This window comes from Neofelis nebulosa, chromosome 9 (assembly GCF_028018385.1).
Source record: "Neofelis nebulosa isolate mNeoNeb1 chromosome 9, mNeoNeb1.pri, whole genome shotgun sequence".
In the NCBI taxonomy this organism is placed as follows: domain Eukaryota; kingdom Metazoa; phylum Chordata; class Mammalia; order Carnivora; family Felidae; genus Neofelis; species Neofelis nebulosa.
The window spans coordinates 71,142,297-71,170,256 of NC_080790.1; the positions used below are offsets into that span (position 1 = coordinate 71,142,297).

General features: G+C 38.3%; 1 protein-coding gene across 20 annotated transcripts in view; it reads left to right on the plus strand.

The window, feature by feature from the left end:
- NRXN1 (neurexin 1) overlaps positions 1 to 27,960 on the plus strand; it is a 1,145,650-nt gene that overhangs the window by 478,978 nt on the left and 638,712 nt on the right. For all 20 annotated transcript variants that reach the window (XM_058684123.1, XM_058684125.1, XM_058684135.1 and 17 more), the window contains one exon: positions 26,580 to 27,018. In XM_058684123.1, coding sequence (XP_058540106.1) covers positions 26,580 to 27,018 — 439 coding nt within the window. The remainder of the gene's footprint in view (positions 1 to 26,579; positions 27,019 to 27,960) is intronic.

Sequence of the window (27,960 nt, forward strand, 5' to 3'; positions counted from 1 at the left end):
GCCATACTTAAGAACAGGTAGTAAGGGTTGTGGAGCCACATTGTCTGGCTCCCTTCCAGTTATGAGCCCTTTTGCGGCTTGGTTGGGACAAGCCACTTTAGCTTTATAACCCTCAGTTTCTTTTATCTGTAAAATGGGGCTGATACTGTTATTTACCATATGGGGCTATCAGAAAAAAAAAATGAAGTAAGAATATCCCTGTAAAGTTCTTTGTGCATATTTGGTACTAAGAAAATAAATAATAAATATTAGCTATTTTTGTTATGCGGATGAGAATCTCACATTGTCAAGGAAACCTAAATTCTTCACCCCTCTTTTTTGAAACTACTCAGTTTTACATCTTTGGGGGGCTCCATTTCTAATGAGCAGCTGTCTCATTACTAATCCTTACTCGGTTGTAATATGGACAAAAATATATTTAATCATGAGCCTCTAAGATGCCTCGAATTTTCTGTTACTATCTAATAACTAACTTTATACCTTCCAGGATGCTTATATTTTTCACAACCCAATTCAAAAATTACCACCACCACCAGCAGTGTGTGAAAAACTTCTCATCCAGGTCTTTGTTCTGAGATCCAGACAGAAATCCATATTTCAACTTTAGATTTGTAACATTGCTTTTCTTTCTTTTTCTGTCTTGTCACATTCTAATCAGCTATGTGTGTTCCTTACTCCCTCCATCAGGCTGGGAGTTCTTCAGGGTCAGAGACTGGATCTTATTTTTTTATTACATCTTCAATACCCAGCCCAGCGCTGACACAAAATCCACAAATTAAAATTGTCTCTCCAATCATCCTCATATCTGATGTAAATTTTAGATATGAATATAAAAATACATAACAATACATTTAGATTCACCGTAAAAGTTCTTTGGTGTATTCTCCAATCCTATCACCATTAAGACAAGGCTAGAAATACTCATAATGCTGAGAAGGAAATAAGACTGTTGTTTTTCCTATTGATTGGGTGAGAAAACTGAAAAGGTACTTACTCAAATTTACACAATTAATGGCAGTGTTGAAATGAGAACCAAGTTTCTCAATACCTTGAAACTCGTTCCAGTACCTAACTAGGTTCTGTCTACTGAGGAAATGAATAATCCTGAAGATGAATGTTAGGTAGGGAAAAAGAAAGTTAGTCTTTTTTCACAGACTTCTCCATTTCTCAGAGGTTGTCAAGGTCCATTAATTTCTTAGAACTCATTTGTTGGGATTTAGCATGATATAATGGAATGGACTTCTTCTACTCGCTGTGTGACTTTGGGAAAATTACTTAAACTCTCTGAGCTTTGTTTACCATATCTGTAAATGGGGATACAAAAACCTCCCATGGAGAACTGATACAATAGTGAAAATGACTGCAGTGCATACTGACTGGCACATACTATGCATTAATCAGTGGTAGCTATTATTGTTATCATTAAATATGAGATTAATAATATCACCCATATAAGAGATAGACTAAATAAGCCTATTTTAATGAAAGAGAGATGTTTGTGAAAGCAGAAGAAGTCGGATCATACAAAAAATATCCTTAAAAAAATAAAATAGTTTAATTGTATTATTTTTGCCTAGAGTCCATTGGAAAGGATTTCTGGCCACAGAATTTACCATAACATCATATTTGTCACCTGTCTGCAGTTGACCACATATTTTAAGCATCAGAAAGCTTTCACTATACAGACAGACTTACTCCTGTAGTAAGATAGGAATAGGAAAGATATAAAAAATTATACAATTTAAAGAAGATATGCAGGAAAAAATTAAATTATTTTTTTTCTGGTACTAATCTTATTTTTAATTTTCCTTTTGCATCGATGATTCTTTGAGGGAAATTGATGCAGGAACTTTCCAATTTTAAGTCACTCACTTTCTTCTTGTTTTAAAATATTTCTTTCAAGTAAATGTTCAGTCAGTTAAGATTTCAAATTCACTTTCAGAGTTTTTTCTCCCTTTGAAGGAGGAATTTATTCTCCCTCCACCCCTAGCATCTGGGGGAGGGTTTCTGGTTTGAAGGCTTTCCTGGGGATTATCTCTGGCATCTGTGTGATGTCCCTCATCCAGTCTAGTCTCCAGCTATCCTTTGTGGATGGAGACATGAGTGGCCTTGACTCATCATTTGATTACTCTGTTGGCATATGTTCTTCAGGATGGAGAATTTTGTGTTTATCTTTAGATCCAAGATTCCAGAAGTTCCCTTGTCTGGTTGCTAGGACTCTTCTGGACTTTTAATTCTCTTACTGTCTCTGAGTCCACCTGGGGATCCCAAGAACTTCTCTGCTGTCTTCTGGGGTCTTTGAGGCTTCCCTAGGATATCCTTCCTTGCTGTTACCGCCTCTCTTCCCAGGTCTTAGTGGGTAGAGCATCTTGCCAAAATCAGGGCTTCTCTGAGAGGCTTTCAGTTCCCTGGATGAGTGAGGCAGCAGTGCCAGGTTCAGGTCTCGTAAGGAGAGCCATTCCATTTTTCTCCTTTTCTCTTTTTTTTTTTGCCTTTTTCTAAGCTCCTCCCTCCAAGCACCTCAATGGTTTTCTCTGTCCTGTGTGGCAGGAACTCCTCCCCCAAGTTATTTGCTGCTTTGCGGTTTACTCCGTGGTTCACCCCCTACTCCACAGTGAGACACTAAAGTGCACAAATCCTTTTAGATGTTTATTTTCCTCTCAAAAATTGTGACTTCTATAAACAAGCAAACAATATAAATGCTCATTTTATGACCTCACTACAGACTTAAAAACAACAACAACAAACTTATCAGACTCAAAACTGAGCAGGACTAAATACCCTGGAATGATTAAGGATTAAGATTACAGAGTTCCGGAAGATGGCGGCGTAGGAGGACGCTGGGCTCACCGCGCGTCCTGCTGATCACTTAGATTCCACCTACACCTGCCTAAAGAACCCAGAAAACCGCCATAGGATTAGCAGAACGGAGTCTCCAGAGCCAAGCGCAGACGAGAGGCCCACGGAAGAGGGTAGGAAGGGCGGCGAGGCGGTGCGCGCTCCACGGACTGGCGGGAGGGAGCCGGGGCGGAGGGGCGGCTCGCCGGCCAAGCAGAGCCCCCGAGTCGGGCTGGCAAAAGCGGAGGGGCCGGACGGACTGTGTTCCGACAGCAAGCGCGACTTCGCGTCTGGGAGGTCAGAAGTTAACAGCTCTGCTCAGAAAGCGGGAAGGCTGGAGGACAAAGGGAGGGAGAGCTGCTGAGCCCCCGGACGGCAGAGCTCAGCTTGGCGGGGAACAAAGGCGCTCGCCAGCGCCATCTCCCCCGCCCATCCCCCAGCCAAAATCCCAAAGAGAACCAGTTCCTGCCAGGGAACTTGCTCGCTCCGCGCAAACACCCAACTCTGTGCTTCTGCGGAGCCAAACCTCCGGCAGCGGATCTGACTCCCTCCCGCTGCCACAGGGCCCCTCCTGAAGTGGATCACCTAAGGAGAAGCGAGCTAAGCCTGCCCCTCCCGCCCCCGTGCACCTTGCCTACCCACCCCAGCTAATACGCCAGCTCCCCAGCACCACAAGCCTGGCAGTGTGCAAGTAGACCAGACGGGCCACACCACCCCACAGTGAATCCCGCCCCTAGGAGAGGGGAAGAGAAGGCACACACCAGTCTGACTGTGGCCCCAGCGGTGGGCTGGGGGCAGACATCAGGTCGGACTGCGGCCCCGCCCACCAACTCCAGTTATACACCACAGCACGGGGGAAGTGCCCTGCGGGTCCTCACCACTCCAGGGACTGTCCAAAATGACCAAACGGAAGAATTCCCCTCAGAAGAATCTCCAGGAAATAACAACAGCTAATGAACTGATCAAAAAGGATTTAAATAATATAACAGAAAGTGAATTTAGAATAATAGTCATAAAATTAATCGCTGGGCTTGAAAACAGTATACAGGACAGCAGAGAATCTCTTGCTACAGAGATCAAGGGACTAAGGAACAGTCACGAGGACCTGAAAAACGCTTTAAACGAAATGCAAAACAAAATGGAAACCACGACGGCTCGGATTGAAGAGGCAGAGGAGAGAATAGGTGAACTAGAAGATAAAGTTATGGAGAAAGAGGAAGCTGAAAGAAAGAGAGATAAAAAAATCCAGGAGTATGAGGGGAAAATTAGAGAACTAAGTGATACACTAAAAAGAAATAATATACGCATAATTGGTATCCCAGAGGAGGAAGAGAGAGGGAAAGGTGCTGAAGGGGTACTTGAAGAAATTATAGCTGAGAACTTCCCTGAACTGGGGAAGGAAAAAGGCATTGAAATCCAAGAGGCACAGAGAACTCCCTTCAGACGTAACTTGAATCGATCTTCTGCACGACATATCATAGTGAAACTGGCAAAATACAAGGATAAAGAGAAAATTCTGAAAGCAGCAAGGGATAAACGTGCCCTCACATATAAAGGGAGACCTATAAGACTCGTGACTGATCTCTCCTTTGAAACTTGGCAGGCCAGAAAGGCTTGGCACGATATCTTCAGTGTGCTAAACAGAAAAAATATGCAGCCGAGAATCCTTTATCCAGCAAGTCTGTCATTTAGAATAGAAGGAGAGATAAAGGTCTTCCCAAACAAACAAAAACTGAAGGAATTTGTCACCACGAAACCAGCCCTACAAGAGATCCTAAGGGGGATCCTGTGAGACAAAGTACCAGAGACATCACTACAAGCATAAAACATACAGACATCACAATGACTCTAAACCCGTATCTTTCTATAATAACACTGAATGTAAATGGATTAAATGCGCCAACCAAAAGACATAGGGTATCAGAATGGATAAAAAAACAAGACCCATCTATTTGCTGTCTACAAGAGACTCATTTGAGATCTGAGGACACCTTTAGATTGAGAGTGAGGGGATGGAGAACTATTTATCATGCTACTGGAAGCCAAAAGAAAGCTGGAGTAGCCATACTTATATCAGACAAACTAGACTTTAAATTAAAGGCTGTAACAAGAGATGAAGAAGGGCATTATATAATAATTACAGGGTCTATCCATCAGGAAGAGCTAACAATTATAAATGTCTATGCGCCAAATACCGGAGCCCCCAGATATATAAAACAGTTACTCATAAACATAAGCAACCTTATTGATAAGAATGTGGTCATTGCAGGGGACTTTAACACCCCACTTACAGAAATGGATAGATCATCTAGACACACAGTCAATAAAGAAACAAGGGCCCTGAATGATACATTGGATCAGATGGACTTGACAGATATATTTAGAACTCTGCATCCCAAAGCAACAGAATATACTTTCTTCTCGAGTGCACATGGAACATTCTCCAAGATAGATCATATACTGGGTCACAAAACAGCCCTTCATAAGTTTACAAGAATTGAAATTATACCATGCATACTTTCAGACCACAATGCTATGAAGCTTGAAATCAACCACAGGAAAAAGTCTGGAAAACCTCCAAAAGCATGGAGGTTAAAGAACACCCTACTAACGAATGAGTGGGTCAACCAGGCAATTAGAGAAGAAATTAAAAAATATATGGAAACAAACGAAAATGAAAATACAACAATCCAAACGCTTTGGGACGCAGCGAAGGCAGTCCTGAGAGGAAAATACATTGCAATCCAGGCCTATCTCAAGAAACAAGAAAAATCCCAAATACAAAATCTAACAGCACACCTAAAGGAAATAGAAGCAGAACAGCAAAGGCAGCCTAAACCCAGCAGAAGAAGAGAAATCATAAAGATCAGAGCAGAAATAAACAATATAGAATCTAAAAAAACGGTAGAGCAGATCAACGAAACCAAGAGTTGGTTTTTTGAAAAAATAAACAAAATTGACAAACCTCTAGCCAGGCTTCTCAAAAAGAAAAGGGAGATGACCCAAATAGATAAAATCATGAATGAAAATGGAATGATTACAACCAATCCCTCAGAGATACAAGCAATTATCAGGGAATACTATGAAAAATTATATGCCAACAAATTGGACAACCTTGAAGAAATGGACAAATTCCTAAACACCCATACTCTTCCAAAACTCAATCAGGAGGAAATAGAAAGCTTGAACAGACCCATAACCAGCGAAGAAATTGAATCGGTTATCAAAAATCTCCCAACAAATAAGAGTCCAGGACCAGATGGCTTCCCAGGGGAGTTCTACCAGACGTTTAAAGCAGAGATAATACCTATCCTTCTCAAGCTATTCCAAGAAATAGAAAGGGAAGGAAAACTTCCAGACTCATTCTATGAAGCCAGTATTACTTTGATTCCTAAACCAGACAGAGACCCAGTAAAAAAAGAGAACTACAGGCCAATATCCCTGATGAATATGGATGCAAAAATTCTCAATAAGATACTAGCAAATCGAATTCAACAGCATATAAAAAGAATTATTCACCATGATCAAGTGGGATTCATTCCTGGGATGCAGGGCTGGTTCAACATTCGCAAATCGATCAACGTGATACATCACATTAACAAAAAAAAAGAGAAGAACCATATGATCCTGTCAATCGATGCAGAAAAGGCCTTTGACAAAATCCAGCACCCTTTCTTAATAAAAACCCTTGAGAAAGTCGGGATAGAAGGAACATACTTAAAGATCATAAAAGCCATTTATGAAAAGCCCACAGCTAACATCATCCTCAATGGGGAAAAACTGAGAGCTTTTTCCCTGAGATCAGGAACACGACAGGGATGCCCACTCTCACCGCTGCTGTTTAATATAGTGCTGGAAGTTCTAGCATCAGCAATCAGACAACAAAAGGAAATCAAAGGCATCCAAATTGGCAAAGATGAAGTCAAGCTTTCGCTTTTTGCAGATGACATGATATTATACATGGAAAATCCGATAGACTCCACCAAAAGTCTGCTAGAACTGATACATGAATTCAGCAAAGTTGCCGGATACAAAATCAATGTACAGAAATCAGTTGCATTCTTATACACTAACAATGAAGCAACAGAAAGACAAATAAAGAAACTGATCCCATTCACAATTGCACCAAGAAGCATAAAATACCTAGGAATAAATCTAACCAAAGATGTAAAAGATCTGTATGCTGAAAACTATAGAAAGCTTATGCAGGTAATTGAAGAAGATATAAAGAAATGGAAAGACATTCCCTGCTCATGGATTGGAAGAATAAATATTGTCAAAATGTCAATACTACCCAAAGCTATCTACACATTCAATGCAATCCCAATCAAAATTGCACCAGCATTCTTCTCGAAACTAGAACAAGCAATCCTAAAATTCATATGGAACCACAAAAGGCCCCGAATAGCCAAAGTAATTTTGAAGAAGAAGACCAAAGCAGGAGGCATCACAATCCCAGACTTTAGCCTCTACTACAAAGCTGTCATCATCAAGACAGCATGGTATTGGCATAAAAACAGACACATAGACCAATGGAATCGAATAGAAACCCCAGAACTAGACCCACAAACGTATGGCCAACTCATTTTTGACAAAGCAGGAAAGAACATCCAATGGAAAAAAGACAGTCTCTTTAACAAATGGTGCTGGGAGAACTGGACAGCAACATGCAGAAGGTTGAAACTAGACCACTTTCTCACACCATTCACAAAAATAAACTCAAAATGGATAAAGGACCTGAATGTGAGACAGGAAACCATCAAAACCTTAGAGGAGAAAGCAGGAAAAGACCTCTCTGACCTCAGCCGTAGCAATCTCTTACTCGGCACATCCCCAAAGGCAAGGGAATTAAAAGCAAAAGTGAATTACTGGGACCTTATGAAGATAAAAAGCTTCTGCACAGCAAAGGAAACAACCAACAAAACTAAAAGGCAACCAACGGAATGGGAAAAGATATTTGCAAATGACACATCGGACAAAGGGCTAGTATCCAAAATCTATAAAGAGCTCATCAAACTCCACACCCGAAAAACAAATAACCCAGTGAAGAAATGGGCAGAAAACATGAATAGACACTTCTCTAAAGAAGACATCCGGATGGCCAACAGGCACATGAAAAGATGTTCAACGTCGCTCCTCATCAGGGAAATACAAATCAAAACCACACTCAGATACCACCTCACGCCAGTCAGAGTGGCCAAAATGAAGAAATCAGGAGACTATAGATGCTGGAGAGGATGTGGAGAGACGGGAACCCTCTTGCACTGTTGGTGGGAATGCAAATTGGTGCAGCCGCTCTGGAAAGCAGTGTGGAGGTTCCTCAGAAAATTAAAAATAGACCTACCCTATGACCCAGCAATAGCACTGCTAGGAATTTATCCAAGGGATACAGGAGTACTGATGCATAGGGGCACTTGTACCCCAATGTTTATAGCAGCACTCTCAACAATCGCCAAATTATGGAAAGAGCCTAAATGTCCATCAACTGATGAATGGATAAAGAAATTGTGGTTTATATACACAATGGAATACTACGTGGCAATGAGAAAGAATGAAATATGGCCTTTTGTAGCAACGTGGATGGAACTGGAGAGTGTGATGCTAAGTGAAATAAGCCATACAGAGAAAGACAGATACCTTATGGTTTCACTCTTATGTGGATCCTGAGAAACGTAACAGAAACCCATGGGGGAGGGGAAGGGAAAAAAAAAAAAAAAAGAGGTTAGAGTGGGAGAGAGCCAAAGCATAAGAGACTGTTAAAAACTGAGAACAAACTGAGGGTTGATGGGGGGTGGGAGGGAGGGCAGGGTGGGTGATGGGTATTGAGGAGGGCACCTTTTGGGATGAGCACTGGGTGTTGTATGGAAACCAATTTGACAGTAAATTTCATATATTAAAAAATAAATAAATAAATAAATAAAAAAAAAAAAAAAAGAAAAAAAAAAAAAAAAAAAAAAGGATTAAGATTACAAAGAATAAAATTATACAAGTTTAACCTCTAACAAATTTTATCTCCTTCGTATCTAAGAATGTAAAAAGGCACTTCTTTCTTGGCCCTCTCAAGACCCGGAAGACTTACTGTTTTCTCCAAATTCCTAACTTATTGATTGAGTTTCCTTCCCTGTGCAAACTTAATCTTCTCAATGGGTATTTATAATTTCCCTTTTCAAAGCAATCAGCTATTAGAGTTGTGCTTCTCTTCATTTTAAGTGTCGCTCTGGGAAACATCTCATATTGTGGTAATTTAAACTAGTATCTCCTTCAGAGGCTTCCTGGTGTCAACTAGGTTCTTTAAGAAACAGATCCTTGGGTTTATAGCTACAGCTGTTATCAACAAACCCTTATGTATTGCTCCAGTGTAGACATTCTGATTTGGATTTAAATGTGGGCCTGCTTCTTAAAGAGAGAGCCTTTATTTACTGAGCGATTTCTTGTGACTTAGTCAAACACAGCTGCACATGGTCATGGATGAGTGACTTCCCCACCTCCCACACTTTTTGTTTGCATGCTGGTATGCATTAGTCAGATAAAAAGTAAGACCACTAGTGCCCTCATTTAGAAAAATGACAGGAAAAACACTTACATCATTATTATCATTATCAATATTTTTTTTGATCCATACTTATTCAACAAATCTGGACAGATTCACATCTTCCCAGCATGAGCTATGGTGTCAGAATGCACACTCGTCTCTGATTCAATCAGAAAGGTGACCAAGCTATAGAAAATACATTTATTTCAAAATAAAATCATATCCATGAACCTTAGCAGCACTTCGAGTCTTTATTTAGCAAGACTCAGCATTGTATGAACATTTCATGAAAGGTGTCATCTAATAAGTTTGTCATAAAGCAGGTGCACAATAATAGCAATATATAAAAACACTTTTGAGCCTCCTTTGCCTGGTCAGATATGCCCATTAGTCATTTTCCTTCCAGTTTGGATGGGTTTATTTCAATCTATCCACGTTTGTATCTGTTTCCTTTTGTGGTCTGTGGCTCACATGTACAACACAGCTGCCAGGGCTTAGGGCTGTTTTTCGCAAGTTAACCAAGGAGCAAAAGCAAAGACTCACATGAGCAGCTCATGGTAAGAGTACTTGAATAAGCACTTGAATAAGCACATTCATATGAATGAAAATATCCTGAATCCACTAAAAGTAAAGTTCTTCTTCAGTGATACTTTAATATGAGGAAGAAGCAACTGAAGATTATTGGATTTACCACATTAATGAGAAATTAATTGTAAATGGAATTACAAATCTCAGTTAATCACGTATAAAGAAAAGCACTGACCTACTCATCACTACCACAGAAACACCCAACTCTTTGGGTGGAATAAAGGCATTTTACATTCTACTTCTCTTGGGCTTTTCTGCCTTTGATTCTTCCTCTCAGTACTCTGCTGCCACCCTATGTCCTAATTCTTCTTCCTCTCTGGGCTCACATTTTCCCAAAACCAAGCTTGCTTCTTCTTGCTCGTCAAAGATACTCCTACGCTGCTACTGGCTTATTATAGGCCTAAAAAAATCATCAGTAGTAAATATTCTATGGTAGGACCATTGAAGATTTTGTTTTTTCTTTAATTTAGTAGAAACCAGATAATCAGAAATCCACATGTATGAACAGCATGAATTGGTGACAGTGGTTACTTGAAAGGATCACGTATTAGTCATGATGTAAAGGCTTTATTCTGGATTATTTATTGTTTTATTTATGATCCTTTACGATTTTCTAGTTACATCATGTAATTACAGTACTGTTGAACATGGGGATGAAATTTATATCATTATTATATTGCATTTTGATATTTCTTTAATCTAAGAACAGTATGCACCTGTAGAAGTTCATCAGCAGTGACAGAGACTGGAAGGCTGGATTCTGTCAGCCTTTCAGTACCTGTGAGCTACAGAATTAATTTTTACTTGTGCATCACAATTTTGTGAATGTTTCTTGAGTAGGCAGTCTAGTTTGTATATTTGACCTATAGATACATCGGTGATGACAGAGATCTATTGTAGTTCTCAAGTCAATATGATTTTTAAAAAATTAATGTTTATTTATTTTTGAGAAAGAGATTGGCAGACCATGAGCATGGGAGAGTCAGAGAGTGAAGGAGACACAGAATCCGAAGCAGGCTCCGGGCTCTGAACTGTCAGCACAGAGCCCCACAGGGGGCTCAAACTCACAAACCGTGAAATCATGGCCTGAGCTGAAGTCGGAGACTTAGCCAACTAAGCCACCCAGGTGCCCCATCAAGTCAGTATGATTGACTCTCATGGTGATTTCAATGGAAAGTCACCGAATTTGATATAGGTATGAAATTTTTACTAGTTTCTGTAAAAGCTCTTTATGCCAAGATCTTTATCCGTGGGCTAATTATTATTGTCAAAGTTAACTGTCTTTTAGGATTGTGTGGGAAAAAAAGGTTGAGGTAGAAATAAGCAAGATTATATGGTCTTTGAGGGGCTTGGCTTGGTTCTATAATATTCTTAAGAGCAAAGACCTTGGATTCAGACTGCCTGGATTTGAAACTTGATTCAGCCACTTACTTCCAGAGTCACTGTGTTTCACAGACACTGTAGTCTACTGAATGTGCCACTGGGAATTCTGCAGCACTGGGCATGTTCTGCTACCTCCACAGGTTGTCCTGAGGATTAAGTGGGTAGAGTGCTTAAAACAGTGTCTAAATAAGTACTCTGTAACTGTTTGCTATCAGTATCCTTTGAGTAAAAGTGGTTTTATTAATGACTAGTACACCTTAAAAATTGAGTATATTCTAGTTACAATTTTAATTATCTCTAATGATGGCTTCCCCCCCCCACCCCCACCCCCACCCCAAATACTTCTAGTTACTGGCACTTGTTCCAATAAATTGATTTTCAACAAGTCAATTTGGGCTCTTTAATCCTAGAAAAATAATGTATTGCAGTGCAGTACAAGGCCATATAGGAGACTGAGACAAAAGTAACAATCAGTAATACTGATTCTGTCTTTACTTAAAATTTTGATATGTCGTTCATCATAGGATTTTTTGCATTGATTTAAAAACCACACTGAGATATTATTTTTCTTGAGCACTGAGTTTTTAGCATTCTCCACTCCTTCCCTATATTTTGCATCTCAGGTGAGTACCTGAGTCACTTCACTTCACCCATGTTATCCTAGTCCTGGCCCTGCTATACTGGACTTCATCTGTTGTAATGAAAAAAAAAAAAAAAAAAAAAAAAAAAAAAAAAAAAATATATATATATATATATATATATATATATATATATATATCGAGTCTGTGATGACTCAAGGAGACTACAGCAGCCAAATGTAAATCTAGACCCCCCTGGAAACTGACCCTTAAAATGTCATTCCTATTAATGCTAATTCTCATTTTTTTTATTTTCCACTTACATGGTAATTAGAGAACCTTAGTATAAGCAATCCTTAAAATTCAAAACAAGTTTTGTATTTACTTGATAACATGGCTGGGTAATTTGGTCTTAAGAATGAAATGAGCACAAAATAAATGTGAGACCATATCAGAGTATCATAGGAAATCCATCGAAACAACAGTTATCCTGAAATCAAGGGATAAAGAGAATAGGATGGAACCTAAGGGGATTTTTTTTTAACCAGTAGTGTTAAGAGAATCACAACTAGTCAAAGGAGCCATATCATGGAAGAATAGGAAGGGCTTAAATGTGTCCTTTTACTTATTGATGACAAGGTTGTAGAATTATTCCCAGGACCCATGCTGGCTAAGTAAACAGAAACTCAATCAGTATCCCATGAGATGATGACGAGCATTAACCAAAAAACACATCTATGAGTTTGTAATCAGATAAATGTTGAGTTGGATTACTTTTCTGTCATCTATTAGCTATACAATTTAGACAAGATACTTAAATTCTCTGAACCTTGACATGGAGGTAAAAATTATGAGAAATAGGAGCATATATGTAATGTAGCTAAAAATGCATGGGGCACATAGAAGGTGCTTAATGGTTGGTTACTGGTGCTATTACAATTCATACTAATATATATCAGGCAACATACTTGCTAATCAAGGACGATTAGGAGCAAGTGGGTATAGATGGACAAACCCAGTGAACCGCCTGATAGGGTAGTGGTTTAGTCCTGAGCAGGATACTGACAGCCAAGCCATTAGGCCTAAAGAAGAGAACACTTGTGTCCATTTAGCCACCTGAGGGGTGGCCAACCTATCATCAGATTAGCATTTATGTGCTGTTGAGCCCAGTGTCTTAATATGCAAGAAAATGACCCAAACAGATAGGAACCTAGGGAGCCAGCCAGGCCTCTGATCACCCAAGATTCAGGCAGCCTCCAGTAAGCCAGTAGAGAGTGAGAACTAGGCTAATTCTGGAAATTGCTCTTCCAGAGAGGGAAAGGGGGTGGTACATGAGCTGGCAGAGCGTACAGAACTGCAGGAAGGAGCTGATGACAGTGATACCTGGAGGAGATGACTGCAGCAGGCCTTCCTTCCACACAAGACTGGATAGTCACCTGGCAACAGCAAGTAGGCTCATGCTGCCCATCCTACATTACGAAATATACATCCTTATCTTTATTTTCTCAAACTTGTGTTTAATTTTTTTTAAAAAAATTTTATGTTCATTTATTTTTGAGAGAGAGACAGAGCATGAGCAGGGGAGGAACAGAGAGAGAAGGAGACACAGAATCCAATACAGGCTCCAGGCTCCCAGCTGTCAGCACAGAACCCTTCGCGAGGCTCAAACCCATGAGCCGCGAGATCATGACCTGAGCCAAAGTCGGATGCTTAACCAACTGAGTCTCCCAGGAGCCCCCAAACTTGTGTTTAATTTTAAAAAATCTCTGATCCTCTGAGTAGTACTTGTTTTGTAGTACTCCTGGGTAAAAAAAAAAAATAATAATAATAATAATAATAATAATAATGATAATAATAATGATATAAAATAACCAAAAAAAATGTTTTAACAGATTTGGGACTTTTCAAAGCCTACATAACATTTCAGAGCATTTTTTTTTTCTTCCCAGTCCTCAAAGGAAGCACACCTGGTAACTGATGCTTATACAATATCTAAGTTCCTGGCCAATCCATTTAAAAAATATAGCCATCTGGATATTTGGTCTAGGATATTTAGTCACTGCTGCTGCAGCATTAAAAAAAAAATTACTCTTTCTTACTTGAAATGAATAAACTGATCATATCTTTCCATAACATAAAAATAGATTTAGACTCATCTCTATAAGGAAGAAACACAAGAAATTGCATAAGACTCCATGATCTTTTTCTTAGCAGCTAATTGAGTATCCCAAGCAATTAAGAAATTTAACCATATTGTCATCCTCCAAAGCCCCTGAGTGGCTCAGTTGGTTGAGTGTTGAACCCTTGATTTCAGCTTAGGCCATGATGTCACCATTCATGAGTTTGAGCCCAGCATTGGGCTCTGCACTGACAGCATAGAGCCTGCTTGGAATTTTCTCTCTCTCCCTCCCTCTCTCCCTTTCTGCCCCCTCCTCCAAATAAATAAACATTAAAAAAAATAAAGGAAGGGATTTCATTCCTATTTCTCAACTGAAATTGTCCAGCATTCTCTTCAGTTCCATTCAGGCCACCTGAGATACCTGGATCCAGCATTCGTTTAATCCCAGACACCACAGTCAGTTTTCCTGCATCGTGTGTGAGTTTGGTCTTTGCATTTTTTATTTTAGTGAATTTTCCTTGGCAAAGACCCTGCTCCTGCCTGGGAGCTGATTGAGCTTCCGTAGAGCCAATATGTTTCTCAGTTCTCCAATTTAAATTCTGCCAAGAATCTCCTAACGTGTGCCATGAGAAATTCAACTGCACATAAAACCCCATTCATTAAATAAACAGTTAACTAAGCAACCCTTGGCAAAAGGCACAACCCATCTGACATTTGAAGCACTAGGGACCTTCCAAAGGAAATAATTAAAGAATGCATTAAGAAGAAATACCCCAGTGCCGAGCAGCCATAATTGAAAAGTAACAGTTCACAACCTGGAGTTTCTATGCTTTTGGGGGGGTCTTTGAAATTAGAAATGAAGAAGAGTTGTGCACTCCCAGTATTTCAACAAATCTAGGAAAGGATACATACTGACCCACTCTTAATGCAATCTAAATAAAACAGCTATTTGCATCAGGCCGTAGTTCTATCAACTCAGTGTGATTATAGAGGCCATCTCATTATTCCTTTGCTGAATTCAAAATTACAAAGTATTCCTTAATGAATACTTTTTGTTTAGTAGACTAAATCTTTCAAAATGTAAAGTTCATGGAGATAAGAAACCAAGTTATGAAATTTGGGAAGCAATCAGGTAAACATGAGGATTTGAGGGTGATTAATTACTTCAAAGTATGCTTTTAGAGACAGCCACTTATTTATTTAAATGACCAGCATTCCTGTCTTATACATTTAAGATCATAATAATAACAATAACAGCTACTCTTTACTCAGTGCCCAAGACCAAGCACCTAGTACTGTATTGCTTAAATAATACTATAACATAAATGTTAACCTCATTTGAAAAAGGGGAGAAACTACTTCAGAGAAACTAGAGAACTTCCCCAGGGCAGTGTAGTTAAGTATCAGAGCAGGAATTCAAACCTAAGGCTGTTTGAATCTGTATTCACATTTATATGTATGTATCATACAAAGCATTGCCTTCAGATAATATTAAAATTACAGGGCATATTTATACACAACTTCTTAGTAACAAGTCTAGTTTGAAAAATAGTTTTATTGTGAGTGTGAAAAACAGCAGCATTAGCTGTCTTAAATATCAGCTTCCCTTGTTTCCTTTGTGGGTGCTCAGGGAGTCGTGTGATTAAGAAGGAAAGGCCGGCCAGGCAGGGCAAGAGAGGGGACTGATAAACAATTTGATAATCAGATCTTGAAATCTCAAGTCAATAAGGTTTAATAGAGTTGTATGGCTTTTATTGCTGCAGGAAACTTAATTATCATAAAAACAGCCCTATGGAAAGAAAACAAACAAGTTATACAGTTTATTTCCCAGTCTGGAGACAGGCATTCAGATTCTGTCTTGTCCACTACTTACTAGCCTGACACTAGCTGTGTGTCCTCAGGCAAGTGGCCTGGCCTGTTGAAGACAGCCATAATAAAGTGGACCACACTTTGCTTTCTCCTGTGCTGAGAGTCATGTAGCCTGTCCTCCAAATCTCTCCAATGGACTGGCCACCCACTCCTGGCATTTTACTGCAAGAAACTACATCAGGCCTTGTGATTATTGAATTGGAATTAGTGTGTTTATAGTTGCATTTTTCCCTGATTTTATTTTTCTCTACAATTGTATATCTATCTTCCAACTAATAAATAATATGCTTTTCTTGGGCCAGATTCTCTGATGTGTTAAAATCGAAATTATTATAATCACTTATGGATGATAACTTTACAAATAATTATAATAATAGGAATGTAATTCTAAGCAAGATGTAATTTCCTTTTGCTATTCAGAAGTCTCTTTAAGTGAGTTTGAATGAATAATTTGCCACCAGCTTTAGCGGTCTATATTTTGGAAAGCTAAATCAGAGCAACTACAATAGTTCTGCTCTATATATTTATCTTATCTATACAGGAAACAAAACTATATATATGATATGATATATAAACGTCATTAGAATAATTAATGTAAATGGCTTAGTAGGACAGACCTAACATATATTAGAACACACTATAAAGACATGATAATTAAATGAAGTGGAGATTGACAAGAAAGGAAGGAAGGAAGAAAGAAAGAAAGAAAGAAAGAAAGAAAGAAAGAAAGAAAGAAAGAAAGAAAGAAAGAAAGAAAGAAAGAAAACTAATGAACAATAGAATGCTCAGGAACAGAACCTTGTACAGTATATCTAAGAATTTTAAAATGTGGCAGGTCTTACAAATCAATTAAAAAAAAAGAGAAATTATTCAAGAAATGTGCTGGCTTAAATAAGTTAACTATCTGGGCAGGGGGACTCAATTTGGATCTTCATCTCAAAGAAGAAGAAAAATACTTTCAAAAAGATTAAAAAGTTATACACCCTCACAAGCACATATAAAATTAAGTAACAAATATTGTATGTAATAATATGTTTATCAAATCTCTCTTGGGGGAGGACTTCCTAAGCCAAAAAGTAATGAACACAATCAAAAAGTAATAGTAGAATCTGGGGCACCTGGGCGGCTCAGTCAGTTGAACATACAGACTCTTGATTTTGGCTCTGGTCATCCTGATCCGAGTCACGGGATCAAGCCCCACTTTGGGTTCCATGCTGAGCCTGAAGCCTGCTTGGGATTCTCTCTCTCTCTCTCTCTCTCTCTCTCTCTCTCTCTCTCTCTCTCTCTCTCTTCCTCTCTGCCCATCTCGTCCCTCCCCACTCTCTCTGTCTCTAAATTAAAAAAAAAAAAAAAAAAAGCAACAGTAGAATCGAATGTTAGAACTTTGGCATATCTAAAATAGCATACAGCATGTTATGGTAAATCAAAGTAAAAAGGACCAACTGTATCGTATATGGTATTTTAAATATATACATATATCCATCCTTACCATGAACATACATGTACTGGATGGTATATTATATACTAATAGCTACCCCTTTAGAAAAATATGAAATTAGATAATGAGAAAGCTTTGCTGAGCTCATGCAAAAGAACATGAATTGGTTCATCCGGACATAACATTTGATGCCAATGCCACTATTTTTGTTATTATCAGTTCAAAGATAATCATCCTTGGTTCATGGGAATATAGGTTCCCTTAAAAAAAACAATAAAGTAGCCTCTTTTCCTTCATTGAGGCTAGCAGAGGCTTTAAAAAGTTTTGGGATAAAGTGGGCATGCATTGTCCTTTGCCAGTTTGGAATAGAAGCTTTAAACCCTCATTTATGATGTTACATTCTGCAAGATCATGAAAGGCTGATGCTGAAAATATCTTCGTCACTTGGTTGCAAAATAGCAGTAAACATTGCAAGTTTATTGTTTCTAGTTAACTTTTCCAGTGTCTTTTAAAACGCCATTAGTAGGGGAAATAACTGTAAGAATTTTTCCCCTCAGGACTTTTATTTTTATATTTGAGTGCCAGCTTATTGCGAAGCTATCACGGTTTTAAAGATAGAATTGCCTTTAAATCCGTTACAGTTCCCTTTCTGCCATGTTGCGGAAAAGACGGCAGCTCTTCATTTGTAATTGCTCAAGGGCCTCTCCTATCTGATGGCCTCCGGTAGAGACGGCCCATCGTTCCATTTGTTTGTTTTTTAACACAGTCAAAAAGGAACAAAACACTGAATTCCTCGATACTTGTTCATGATCAGAGCTTGCTGCCAACTGAGACACGGTCCCTTAGCTTATCTGAAGAACCTCAGTTTCCTCATCCGAAAATAGGAGGATTGATCTAGTTTTCAGCTTTTACTTTTTAACTTGGCATCTCAGCTCTCATGTAATTGAAATAGTGGTTCCTTTTTCTATTTTTTTTCCCCCAAAGACATTGCTGAATTACTAAATCTTTAATGGGAGAAAAAGAGACATTCCTATTTAGTAGAACTCAAGTTCTTTTGCCACACACCCATATGCCACTGAAAGCTTCATTAAATAGAGCTGTTAACCCCGGGACAACACAGTCTTTTGCTCCCATGGCTAACTTGTACAGATGGTGCCCAAGGTTGTCTAAATAACTTTAGGCAGTTCACCGAGGATAGAATAAAGGAAGGGGAAAGCAAGAGGGTATTTTCTTTTGCTTTTCAAAGCTTCTTTTCATGAATCAGATGTAGTTGATCATGTTTAATTGAAAGTAAGCAAAAAGATTTCTTTCTCTACATTGCTTAAATAAAATATTGTTATTTTTAGTCCTTTCCAACTTTCAACTAATTTTTGGTTTGAAATTAATGAGTCACATGCCTTTATTGAGAAATGATGTTATTGTCATCTGTTTTTACATTCCCCAATTAGTTTATTTATTTAGGTAGGGGGAAAATTTCAATTTAGTTGAAAATTTTATCTGCACATAATCTCTGAATAGGATTAGATTATGGGGGGAAAACACCAACTTGCCCTCCCCACCCCCAAATGAGAACTTTAAATATCTTTCAAAATTTCTTATGTAACTCTTTTAAATCAAATTTCCTGAATGCTAAGTATTGTTTAAAACTTTTTTTTATTGTTTATTTATTTTTGAGAGAGAGAGAGAGAACAGAGTGCTTGCAGGGAAAGAGCAGAGAGAGAGGGAGACACAGAATCTGAAGCAGGCTCCAGGCTCTGAGCTGTCAGCACAGAGCCTGATGCAGGGCTTGAACTCATGAGCTATGAGATCATGACTTGAACTGAAGACAGACAGTTAACCGACTGAGCCATCCAGGTGCCCCTCTTGGTATTGTTTTTAAAGTGATATTGGGCTACTCTGAACAGAGCGTGTGCATTTCCTGTCTGCTACTTCTTCTCTGACTCACGCCCTGCAGCTGGACGCACAGCTGCCTCAACTGCGCATATTCACATTATAAGTGGACACTTCTGTGGTGGGACATTCTCAGAAAAGCTCAAATCCTATTAGTCCCTTAGTCAGTTAAGTTCAACAAACTGTTTTTTTTTTTTTCTTCATCTTTTTATTCCAAGCACGTTCTGTGCTAGGCTCTCAGTGTAAGAAAGTGAACAGCATAGGAAGCTTGATCTTGGGTAAAAGGACGATAATGAGTGCAGTGATTTTTTCTAAAAAAAGTGACCACTTTGCCTCTACTCCACTCTTACAATTGTGTCTTCGTGGTGGCAGGAACATTGGAGAAAATCTGTTTAATTTTCTACTTTCTTTAATAATAAAATAAATCTTTTTTTTTTCTTTTGGCTGCAGCGTTTCCTTTGGAGTAAACCAAGCTTATAAATGCTGATATTTGCTTTTAGGCCAAGACAATTTTTTTATTCCAAATGAGTAAGACCATCTGTGTGTTTTAGCCAAGAACTCTCTAATTTTTGGAATTATTATATGCTATTAGTGTATGTATATTAACATTTTGGTGTGTATATGATATATGTATGTGTTATCTACTTATCTATCTAGAGATGTACTATATATTCTAATATATATGTATATTTTTCTGGACATTAATATTAGTCTGACATATTACATATAAGCACGTTTATATTAGGTAATGTATAAGCTGTGTGTGTGTGTTCACATATAGTTCACACATTACTGATAAATATACCAATATCAAACATTTGTGAGAAAATAAACTGGTTTATTCTCATACTTTAATTCTAATATTTTATTATATATATCCTAGTATTATATATATCCAAAAAGGCATACCTGTTGAAAAACTACACTACAGTTCGAGAAACAGAAGTAAGCCCCATTACTTAAACTGGATTTGAAGAGACATTTTATTTATTTATTTTTAGTTTTTTTAACGTTTATTTATTTTTGAGACAGAGAGAGACAGAGCATGAACAGGGGAGGAGCAGAGAGAGAGGGAGACACAAAATCTGAAACAGGCTCCAGGCTCTGAGCTGTCAGCACAGAGCCCGACATGGGGCTCGAACTCACGGACCGTGAGATCATGACCTGAGCCGTAGTCGGACGATTAACTGACCAAGCCACCGGGCGCCCCTGAAGAGTCATTTTAATCAATAGCCACACAAAAACACACTCTTGCTCAGTTGTGATCTTTGATTCATTTAGACATATTTTAGGGGCGCCTGGGTGTCTCAGTCGGTTAAGTGTCCGACTTTGGCTCAGGTCATGATCTCATGGTTGACAAGTTTGAGCCCCGCGTCGGGCTCTGTGCTGACAGCTCAGAGCCTGGAGCCTGCTTCAGATTCTGTGTCTCCCTCTCTCTCTGCCCCTCCCTGGCTCATGCTCTGTCTCTCTCTGTCTCAAAAATAAATAAAAAGGTTAACAAAATTTTTAGAGATATTTTAATGAGGACAAATGGAAGGAAAGATACTGTCATGTAACTCATAGCAAGATCATCCTTTTGCATGGTGGCAAATAGCTGTTTGATTGTGAATCTCCTGCTTAGCAACTGCTATCAAAACCATAAGTGGAATTACAAGTGAAAACTGTAAATGAAATTTCCTGCGAGACAAACACAGAGTTTGAAGTTAACATCGTTAGCTTTTCACAGTATTTGGCATGAGCATGATAAAAGACATTCAGCGAGTTCTGTGACTCCATATATTTATTGATATAATAGGATAATGTTTTCTACTTCTTAGGATGCTGGTGAGGAGTAAACACATTATACGTATAAATTTCTTACGACAGGGTCTGACAGAAGATAAGTACTCAATAAATCTTAGCTGATTCTTGTTGTGGTGACGGTGGTGTTTTTTGTTGATATCAGATGCCACAGAAGTTCTCTCAGGAGTGAAAATAAAAGCCCCAGGCTCCCTAGCTTCCTATGTATTTTTCTAGCTAAGAAACCTTATCTATAGACCAAGCCTTCAAACTGCAATATAAGTATCAGGATACAAAAAGAAGCCCTAGTCTGCTTTGATCTCTTTGATCCTTCTGGTTGCAGTCCTGTTAATTACTTGAAAACAGCAGTCAGGGGGCGCCTGGGTGGCGCAGTCGGTTAGGCATCCGACTTCAGCCAGGTCACGATCTCGCGGTCCGTGAGTTCGAGCCCCGCGTCGGGCTCTGGGCTGATAGCTCGGAGCCTGGAGCCTGTTTCCGATTCTGTGTCTCCCTCTCTCTCTGCCCCTCCCCCGTTCATGCTCTGTCTCTCTCTGTCCCAAAAATAAATAAAAAACGTTGAAAAAAAAAATTTAAAAAAATAAAAATAAAAATAAAAAAAAAAAAAGAAAACAGCAGTCAGCTACTATGTGCCCTGTTAGCTGTTACCTTTGTTACAGCTCCGTTCATTCGCTCTCAGAATAATAATATTGGTATTTATGATAATAACAACATGAACAAGAGCAGCCAGCTGATAGTCACTTGGGCACTTACTCTGTGCCAGGCCCTGTTTTTAGCACTTCCATTGAAATATAATTTATTTTTTACAATGACCCTAATGTGGTAGATATGATTATTCCATTTTACGGATTAAACTGAGTCTCTGTGGGATTGAAGGACTTGTGCAAGGTCACAGGATTGCAAGTGGGTGAGCTGCAGTTCTCTTGGAAATCGTGAGAACCAAATTCTTGGCCCTTCTTTGTTACTATTCTCAAGAATGGAAGAGAATCCAAGCTCAGATTAGAATAAGCCATTCAAGTTCTCAGGGAGGTCACAACTGAGTCTACATCCCTGCATCACTCCTTGATTTTAAGCTCGGTACCCATTTCATCACCCTGTATGTATACTCTCTAGTTAAGACATGAACTGCCTTGATCAGTGCATGTTAATTAATTCAAGAGCCTCATGAAAATTTCTAAGCTGAAACGTTTATTTGTAACAACAAAAAGTCATTGTGTGAGTAGCAAATGTGTTCCTACTGATCTGCTTATTTCACACACTGCCACTTCCTGTGGAAGGGCCTTATCTATCAGCCACCAGTTCTCCAGGACCATCTGTACAAACCTTAGGTACATATGATGCTTGATGTGTGTCTGTGTACCTAAAGATGTAGGTGCATATTCCCTTTACCTAACGGATTAGTGTCTCAGTATATCCCCGAATAGAGCAATATCCTGACATCAAAACCACAACTGGAAAAATGCTAGAAAAAGAGAAGGAACAATAGAACATCTTTTACCTTTGTCCCAAATCACATAGATTGACAGGGGGTGGCAGGGGTGGGGGGGTGGAGGCTCAAGGATGTATAGACATGACATGTTTTTTCCTTTTTAGATATATATGTTTTATATATAAAATTAAGAAACTGAGAGATAGAGAGGATAGGCAACTGAACTTAGATACTAGCTTTGTGATTAAGCCAAGTCTATACCCAGACTCTCAAACTTACTATTATTTTTTTTTATTTTTTAGCCTATTTACTTCCCTTTTTAAAAAAGATTGATATCAAGATCAAATAAAATACTCAATGACAGCTTACCTCAAAATCCAAACCTAGGGATATAAAAATACAAACATATTGCTCCTATTTTTGCATATTTAAGTGTGAGGGACATTTTTAAAATTTTAACAAATGTTGAAAGGAAAAGGTCATCATATCAAAATGTGGAAATTATATGGCAGCTAAATATATAAATAAATAACAAAAAACCTAGTGTTTCTTATGTTTTTATCCCTGTGGGATTTATGATATGAGCCCATGAAGCAGAGAAATGAAATGCAACATTTTGAATTACTTTTCAAAAAAAAAAAAAAAGAAAAATCAATATCCCCAAAGAAATCTTGATTTTATGAACTGATCCAAATGAATGTGCAATAATATCATCTAATTGTCAGGACGTTAGAGTATATCGATATTTTTTGAAAGTTGTAACTATTAAATAAATTACAACTTTTGACATAAATTAAAAAGATATATGAATAATTATAAATTATTGAGAGCCATATTATCTCAGAAAGAAGCAAAAAATAGCTTACACATGAATTTTTGGAAAATTTGGAGTGCTTGCAGTCTACTTATTATTATAATTGAACTACATTCAGGTCATTTTAAGAGTAAGCCTAACTTTCAAAAAGTAGGGTGATTATGGAATCTGGGTCAGATGAAGGAGCAGTGTAGTTTTGAGAGCTATCAGCCTGCCTATCCAAAATTGCTTTTCTGTCTTCTGGAGTTGCCTTTCAAAGAATACAAAATAGGAAGGGGAAAAAAAAAAAGAAAGAAAACATCATTTTGCTTCTCCTCAAGATACTTCTTCCAGGAAAATGGTTCTACCTCTGGAGAATTTTAACTCGGGTGTTTTTCATTCAAAAAGTAATTTAAACCCTACAATATGAGTTTGAAGGTGAAGTTTTCCAATACATAAACCAGCTTACCATTTATAAGTGAACATGCACAGAAGTTTCCACATTTTCTGGAGAAATAAGCTCAAAATAGCAGCGAGTGTGTGAGACTGGTCTGCAATACCATATTCTGCTTTACTTAACTGCATTTGTAAGTATTGTTAATGATAGTCTATAATCTGGGACTAAGTTTAAAAAGTGAAGGAAGAATTTTATTCAATTCTTAGAAACTATTGAGTGTCTACTTTGTGCCAGGTACTAATCTTGGTGCTTGGCTATGGTGAGCAAGGACCCTGTCTGCACAAAGCATAGATTGTGGTGGAGATCCATCATCTTTTTGGTGGGGTAGGGAGGAGTTGGAGGAGGTGTGTGTGTGTGCATGGCTAACCCTAAGTTATGTGATCATGGGAATCCCTGCTTTTCTTCTCCATCTTCTCGAACCTCCCTTTCCCCGGGGTATCCATTCACTCATGAGATTGTAAATCACTTACTGAAATCTGTAGCTAGAATTGCCCCAACCCCACATCCTTCAGTTTTTTGTAGCTGATTTTGGACTCATGAGGCAGTATGTGCATTCATATACCTACTTACTCACGTCAGAAACACCCAACTCTGTGGCAGTGGTTCTATTTCACGGGCAATGTGTTAGCATAGGTCAACCTTATCATCTGCATCAATTGGGTCAGAAAATATTATACTCGTTCCTGATCACTACCTTTGTTAAGGGAATCTCCAGATAATAAAATATAAATCACCAGGAAACATGAAAAAAATACAGGCTTGGATAGCTTGAAAGTCATGGTGAGAGGTTATAAAACTTGGGACTGTCATCCATGGAAATCATTTTCTCCACTTCTAAAGATCCCCAAAGAAAGACAATCTTGAATCAACTTTCCCAAGGCTTAATAGCTCTTTCTCTCTTCAAGAAAGTATACTGAAGAATTAATCTAATTTGTTTTTGTTATTGCTTAAGTCCATTTTCTCTTCTTTTGTGGTCAATCTACACTTATTGAACAGTTACACATATTTTCTCAAAGAATAATTTGGTATGTTATTCTTTATAATAATCCTCCTTCAAGATAAAGGTAAACCGAAATGGGACTAGCATTGGAAAGATGCGGTTTATTTGGTAGGCACAAATCAGGTATAAAATACCAATTATATGTTTGTGCCAAATTTCTTTTTCATTCTAAGTTTATTTGAGAGGGTCGGGGGAGAGGGAGAGAGAGAGTCCCAAGCAGGCTCCACCTGTCAGAGCCCAATGTGGGGCTCGAACTCACAAACCTGAGCAGAAATCAAGAGTCAGATGCTTAACCCACCGAGCCACCCAAGCGTCCCAAGTATGTGCTTAATTTCTAAACATTTCCTTATAATAGATTAATTTACCACCATTATTTCTGTGTCTACAAGATGATGGTATTTATTATCATGCAGTTTGATGTAGTTGATATTTATTGAAATCTTACAATGTGCCTGGCATTGGATGATTGCCTTTATGTAGATTCTCTCACTTGCATACATTTTCTTCTTTAACCATTACAATCATCCTGTAAGATGCTATCTCCCTAAAAGGGAGAAAAGTAAGGCTTGGGGAGATCATGCAGTTAGGTAATGCTGGCGCTAGCATTTGAACTCAGTCTGATACCAAGGCCTACACTCTTACTCTGAAAAATAAAGTATCCATTAACACACTATATCAGGAAATTCATTAGCAACACTAACCATTGGCTCAGTTTAGTTTTGCCACAGGTTTGCTATATTGACCTGTTAACTTTATAGCACTAATCAGACACAGGCTGTCTTATTTTTTCTATTATATAAATATAAATGAATTTAGAACTTGTCAGTATTGGCTGCTATGAATTCTTGAATGGCTTCTTAAAATAATTTAGGTAGTTAACTGGACATAGATAGCCAATTTACTCTTAAGTCAGTGTGACGTGTATTTTGGAAATGTAATTATGCTTAGTATGCATTTTATAGAGAAAGGGTATGGATCTCTCTTTATCTTAATGTCAGAATGGCTCTGAGTTTGTTAAGGTGATGTGATAGCAGATGCCTGATATTGTGAATCCTACCAGTGGATTTGTCCAGTGTACCATTTGGAGTCCAAAAAGCCATAAGAACTGTCAGCAAGCAGTCAGAAAGAACCACGCAGCCCATTGAGATGAAGTGCCTTGGGAAATGAGAGTTAGGACAAACTTTGCTCTACATTTGTATACTTTAAAGTGAAACGGAACACATGTAATACAGGTTGAATGGATTTAGAGCAAACATAACATTTCCAGAGTTACCTAACATTATTCAAACAGTTGTTAATATAGGCCACAGGGAAAAAGAGAGCTTCTGCATTTTAGTTGTATTTAATGATTTTTCTGAGAAAATTCAGTATGTTTTCTGCCTCAATCTATTGTGATTATCTTACAAAGTTTATATGCATTGTGACTATGTAGACCATAGAAGAATTCCTGTATTTTAGGGGACTGTTACACAAAGTAATTTCAAATACTTTAGTGGTGGGAAAACTGAAAAACCTTTATATTTGATAAATGAATTATCATAAGAAAAGCAATTGTCTTGTAAGTTTGACTCTATACACGCTTGAAATAATGAAAGCTGTATACACATCCATTCAAATTATTTGAATGAACTGCAGCCAGTTTGTATGTGTATGTACACACATTATTTGAATGAAATTAGATTGGAATGGTTACTGTTTAATGAGTTGATACTTGATTTTTATTTGGCTGAGAAAACTATCTCACATATCAAAATGCACTAAACATTATGTTACATGTGTTACAAACGTGTTGAAAGTCACTTAACTGAAGACAAGTTCTGCATATAAAAAGATGGGCCTGGTTTCTCACTGCTATCCTCTGCCCACAGGTTGTATATAAAAATAATGATGTAAGACTGGAATTATCTCGTCTTGCCAAACAAGGAGACCCTAAGATGAAGATCCATGGAGTGGTAGCATTTAAATGTGAGAATGTTGCAACTTTGGACCCAATCACCTTTGAAACCCCAGAGTCTTTCATCTCTTTGCCTAAATGGAACGCAAAGAAAACAGGCTCCATATCATTTGATTTCCGTACAACAGAGCCAAATGGCCTCATCTTATTTAGCCATGGCAAGCCAAGACACCAAAAAGATGCCAAGCACCCTCAGATGATAAAGGTTGACTTCTTTGCTATTGAGATGCTGGATGGCCATCTCTACCTCCTCCTGGACATGGGGTCAGGTACAATAAAAATCAAAGCCCTACAGAAGAAGGTGAATGATGGAGAATGGTATCATGTGGACTTCCAGAGAGATGGACGGTCAGGTAATTTATCATTTCTTCTAACCTGTTTATCTGCTGGAACATGCTATTTACCCCTTGCCACTCCAAAGGAATTAAAACCAAGATATATTAAGATTTCCTGCATTTCTGTCTTTAGGGTAAAGGAAATTTTCTGTTTTTTATTTTTGTTTCATATCATATAAGAACCAGAAGGAGCTAATTAATCATTACAGTTGGGCATCAAACCCCAAATGCTCAAATGGCTTCTGGAATCACTTCTCAAATGAACATTTATTGGATAATCAAGTGCCAAATCTTGCAAGACATTTTATCTTGAATTTGAAAATGACAAAAGTCAGGGTTCCTGTATTATCAATTATTGCTTATATCATTGGATGTTTGGAGGTGCCTGAAGTGGCAAATACAAAATATGAAAAAAAGAAAATTCAGCAATCCACATATAAATTCCTTAGTGTAATTTTTAGTCCTTATTTTAACTTTTGTCTAAGTTGGGTCTGTGGTATCAAAACCACTTTAATCAATGCAGTAGGATTTCAAGAACACTGGCAAAACTCTGTTGACTTCCAAATAGCTTCCCTTTCTAATGTTTGAATTGAACCAATAGGGATTCTTTCCTCTGGCTTCCTTCTCTGAACTTTTTTCCTGGAAGTGTGCGTGTGTGTGTATATGTGTGTGTGTGTGTGTGTGTGTGTTTGCACGTGCCTGCTGGGGGGAGGGAGGTGTGCATGCACACACACACACACACACACACACACACACACACACACGTGGTTGGGGAAAGGAGGGAGTGTTGTAGGGAAGGCCTGAAGAAATAACATTTACTTACTCTGAAATTGGAGAGTGGATTATGAGGCTTAAGGAATTGACTACCATTAGGTTTGTGAGGGCAAGGATCACCTAGGCAGAGGAAACCGCATTGGTGGAAATCCAGAAAGAGACAGGGAGAGGGGGAGAGAGAGGGAG